The sequence below is a fragment of the Toxotes jaculatrix genome, chromosome 18, assembly GCF_017976425.1.
Source record: "Toxotes jaculatrix isolate fToxJac2 chromosome 18, fToxJac2.pri, whole genome shotgun sequence".
Classification (NCBI taxonomy): domain Eukaryota; kingdom Metazoa; phylum Chordata; class Actinopteri; family Toxotidae; genus Toxotes; species Toxotes jaculatrix.
The window spans coordinates 19,847,808-19,853,000 of record NC_054411.1 but is presented as its reverse complement, the minus strand read 5'-3'; the positions used below and the strand labels follow the sequence as shown (position 1 = coordinate 19,853,000).

Sequence of the window (5,193 nt, the reverse complement as noted above, 5' to 3'; positions counted from 1 at the left end):
CAAACCAATGTGCAGTGTTTTAGCATCTGATCAACCTTTAAAAGGTTTAGCTAACCTTTTAAAGGTTAATTATGAAGTCTTTTCTAGTTTAAACATGCTGCTCTGCACTGTGTCATCATGTGACATCTGTGGCTCAGAGTCACACACAGAGGAATCAAACTAAGGTGCGTACTACATCTGCCTCTGAGTCCTTTGAAAAACTGATGAATAATCAACTCTGTTATGACTGAGTCATGAAAGCTCAGAGTTTAACCTGATTAATGTGTTTGATATACTCTGAATGCTTTATTTTGATGATAATTATTAGAGCGCATGTTAACATGCCAAATGAACATTGTTAATAGGTTTGGATCATTATTTGTCCAGGGTGCGTCTGATGATGTACTGTAGCTTTATATACCGTGTTTCACATGCAGCCTGTGACTATGTGAATGAAGCTGCACTATGAGCAGTCAGATTACAGTCAGGGTTTGTGTATGTGTGTTTTTTCTGTGCGTTCATGGGAGGAGCCAACCACAGCACCTGTAACACAGCACCTACAGGAGGAGACAGACAGAGGAGTGAATGAAAAGAAGGAGGAAATATGGAGAGCAAGGATGCATGAGAATAAATGACAGAGCAGAGGGATGGTTAGCCGTGCTGCGGCCTGTCAGCAGCTCATCTTAGCTCTCAGCTCCAGTGGTTTTAGCAGCTGCTATTTTTAGGACAAAAAAACCCAAGCAATCTACTATTTCCAGTAACACGTTTATTGGCCACATATCCGTCAAATGTGCTCACTTCACCGCACTCTGAGAGTCCCAGATGTAACTTCACTCTCACCTCTGGTTTTAGTGTAGCTGCGGACGAAGACGATGGATTATGGATTCTCCTCTGTAAAGAAACAGGGATTAAAAACTGTCAGGTGAGACTTGGGTTTTCCAGCCTCTTTGGTCCGGCAGCTCATTATAAACTGGCTCTGTGTGAGCACAGACCTCTCAAACCCGTTTCCAGTAACAGAGGCCAACAGGAGTGAGAACAGTGAGAACTGAAGTCAGTTTCACAGTGTGAAAAAGGCTGAAACTGATCCTGACACCTGCTGAGCTCAACCACAGCTGGAAGGAGAAAACAGCTGGGTCCACATCTGTTTCAAACAGGTGAGTCCAACACATTCCAAGTACATTTACTCAAGTACTGAGATGTGTGTACTTTGAGTATTTCCATTTGTAATTGGATTACTTTTTTACTCCATTTTCTACTTATTTGACAGATGTGGTTAGTTTTCAGATTAAGAAAAGAAACAAAAAGAGAACAAAAAGTAGAGAAAAATGAAAACAGAATGTTGCTTTTCCTTTTATCTTGTCGCTGGACTAAAACACTGAATTGTATATAAAGTAGATTCAACTAGCTCCAGCTCAACCAGTTAGAACAGTAAAATGCTGCTCACGCATGGATGAATCAGTACGAATCCAGTAATGTACAATCCAATAATGGGTGATTGCTCCCACACCAGCCAGCAAAGTGCTGCCTGCAAAGTCCAGGTGAGAACATGTTTACTGAAGCAAGTTAGATGGTGACATTGTCAACTCTAATCTGAGGGCGACAGGCAAACTGCAAAGGGTCTATAAAGGTGCTCACTTGAGGTCTGAGATGGGCCAGCTGTGATGAAGTCCATGATTGGGGGGGGGGGGTAGGAACAGTGTAAGTCACCGGTGTAATCACCGGGGAGGTGTGAGAGGGAATCAGCAATGGGAGCAGGGAGGGTGTGAGGTCTGTGTGGCTGGAGGAGGAGGAGGAGGAAGGAGGGGCAGCTGAGGGTCCTGTGCCAAACCTGTTAAAGAACATGTTCACCTCAATGGCTCTGTTCAGGTTTCCCTCAGCCTGATTCCCCCGAGCTTCAAACGTCGAACCTTGTCTCATAACTTATTAGCCGTGCCGCACCATGACCCCCTCTGTCTGAGTATAAACTGCTCCACAGCGGAGACACAGTGTGCAGACAGACATGAGACAGAAGACAGACAGAAAAGAACATGACAGCAGGCTCCAAATGAAAGAATGGACACATTCTCCAAACTGGTTTGGGATGAACTGGACAGAAGGTGAAAGTAAAGCAAACTATTTTCATGCTGCGGTAAAACATGTTGAATGTGTCAGTGCATGCATGAATAGTTTCAAACAGCACTGGTTTGGCCCAGTACTCTCCTACAGACCAGACATAACAACCTCTGAATACATGTTCCCATGTCTGATTCCTCTCCCTCCCTCTCTCTTACACAAACACAAACACACACAATAACTATGGTGGTTGGTAACACAGTGACTACACCCAGACATCTGCACCTGCAGTGACCACACACTGGGTTTTGAACTTGAAATGTATTGATTATTTGCTTTAAGGCCAGCTGCCTGTACTCATTGATTCTAATGGATTACAGTGATAGTGAACACGTTAAATGATAAAATATTTTGACTCATGAAAGCATGCAGCCTCTCCCAGAGATCTCATTTAAATGTATTATTTAAATGAAAACAACAAAGATGGCTGCTCCCCGCCACACTCCCTCCTGCCGCGCCGCTCAAAACATTCAAAAACAGCTAGAAAGTCGATACTCGACATCACTTCAAAGTTGTATGAAACCTACATCAAAAGGAACAAAGGGACTTCAACCACAATCAGCTGGCTGAGCTTATCACGTCTTCATGAAACAGAGACAGAGAGAGAGAGAGAGAGAGAGGAGAAAAGAAATTTAAAAACAGTGTGGTTTAGTTTCTGTTTGCTCAGCTGCTGTAAAAACTTGCCCTGGGGCCAGAAAGCAATCAGGAGCTGACCTGCAGCCAGTTTGCATGCCAGGTGGGAGAGTTATCAGAAGTTCATCTTTTTTAAAGCCCAAATAATGGAACAATCAACCAAAGAGCAAGTTGATCTCTACAAGCACTCAGCGCTTATGTAACATTCAGACCAGCACTGTGACGTGGGTTAAACCTGGAGTAAATCAGGAGTTTGTCTGAATGGATCAACCCCGTGTCAGCTGACCCTCTGTCATGAACTTCCTATTGACCAGCGGCAACCAGGAATGGAATCAAATTAAATTATACTGACATTTAAATGTTATTTAACCAACCCACTGACAAAGAGACAGAGAGAGAAGGGGAGAGAAAGACAGACATAGAACATGCATTGGAAACCAGCCTGTAGGGGTGCAGACAGACAGACAGACAGACAGGCAGGCAGGCAGGCAGGCAGACAGACAGGCAGACAGACAGACAGAGAAAAGGGTAAAACTGAAACTTTTAGTTGATAAGTATGTCATGTAATGCAGTGTCTTTTTTAAAAAATCTGTTAAGTGTTTAAATACACTGCAGACTGAAGTCTCTGCTGACAGTGAGAAGCAGGGTGACAGTTGTGTCATGACTGGATCCAGTGGGGGTCCATTGTCTGGAAGTGGGATTAGTCCTGATGGATCATTACTCCTTTTTCATATTTTTTATTGCTTTTTTTGTCATTTTTTATTTAGTGACCACTTATTTTTTGCTTCTAACCTTTTTTTCCTTTCCTCTTCCTCTCCTCAGCTCTCTATCTGTCCCACCATCCATCCATCATGACGGAGCCATCTTCAGGCCGATGGAAGCTGACTTTCCTGAAGAGAAAAAAATCCCAACCCAAGGTTCTGTATGAAATCCCTACAGAGTTTGTTTCCAATGCCACCACAGGCCAGCACAGTTCAGGGGCAGCGACCGGAGCCACGGCCCACACAGAGGTCGCCGTGCTCGATCCCCAGCTGGACGCCCGACTGGAAAGGATTGTGGATAAAACCACGGCCAGCAAGGGGCGCCATGTCAAGGTGTCCCACTCTGGAAGGTTTAAGGAGAAGAAGAAAGTGCGAGCCATGCTGGCGGAGAACCCAGAGATGTTCCAGGGAGGTGACCCAGAGAGGGATGAGAACCAGAGGGCTAGGAAGTGACAGGAAAATGACTATTAATGCACTCAAACAAAGACATAGTAACATAAAGGCACATTCAGTCAGAGATACATTTAAAGGAACTGTTTACATTTTTGTGTTTAAAACTAGTTTTATGTCTATGATGCAAAAACCTAATGTTTTATATCATATCACCACATCAACCCCGAAGCAAGGTGATATGTTAGAATAAACAGAAAAGTCCACAGACAGCACAGACAGCAGGAGGAGTCTGGCTTTAATGGGGCTCATGGGGTTCATTTTAAGGCTGAGGCTCCACAGTGGGTTTATCCAGCCATGGCACAAAATACATCTGTAAGTTACTTTTTACATTTTTTTAAAAACATATTAATATTAGCTGGGGTAAGCCTATGAACAGTTGTTTATCTTTTGTCAATTAGGGCATTGTCTGGGTCTAGTAATTATATTTTACAGGGTTTATGAATATATAGCAAAACATACAACTCTTTGGACGTGTATTAGGTTTTCAGTCACTGTTTTCTAGCTGCTGATCGAGTCAGCAGTAGCATCTATCCACACACACACACTCTACACAAGACAGCACAAGACAAACACACAGAAAGCCTGGAACATCAAAGCAGCCAGTCTGAGCTTCCTCTGTCCACCCAGAAACCTCATCCTCAGCTGAATACACTCAACTGTTCATGCAAACACTTAACCTCAGGACTGATGAGAAGGCACATCTGAGTTGTATCAGGAGATTTTGGGTAAATCAACATGTATTTTGACTTAGGTTTGGTTTAAGAAGCTTGTTTTCTGGATAAATGTTAGTCTGTCTTACAGTGTCTGGTTTATAATCAACATCAAATTAATAGATGTATTAGACTTCAGTAGTGACTTATTGTAATACCACTTCAGTTTGGGTCCTGGGTTAAATTAACGTACACACGTTGGTGCTCTGTTTTGCTGTGATCGTTTCACTTTGGTATGTCGATGCTGCAAAACGCGAAATGTGTGTTACAAATATTTTTTGTTAAATAATTATTGTATAAATAAAATATGTCTGATTTTAATAGTAAAGCCAAGTATAATCAGTGTATCTGCAGGGCAAAAGTTTTAATGTTCATTAGTCACTGTAATAATCAATCCCCTCATCTGCACAGAGCTGCTGTGCTCACTTAAACCACAGGGGGGAGCCCTCGCTCATGTAAAACCTCAGCACCACAGTGATGCTGATTGGTAAAGTGATGCCCTCTAGTGGTCAGAGGCAAAAAATACACACAGTTCATCCTTGAAT

The 5,193-nt window shown here is 42.9% G+C and overlaps 1 protein-coding gene across 1 annotated transcript; it reads left to right on the top strand.

The window, feature by feature from the left end:
- The first annotated feature begins 589 nt into the window (after window positions 1–589).
- prr15la (proline rich 15 like a) lies at window positions 590–5,193 on the top strand. Its single transcript, XM_041063018.1, has 2 exons — window positions 590–1,133; window positions 3,547–5,193. Exon 2 carries the CDS (start codon window positions 3,576–3,578, stop codon window positions 3,936–3,938), a length of 363 nt encoding a protein of 120 aa, XP_040918952.1. The 5' UTR covers window positions 590–1,133; window positions 3,547–3,575; the 3' UTR covers window positions 3,939–5,193.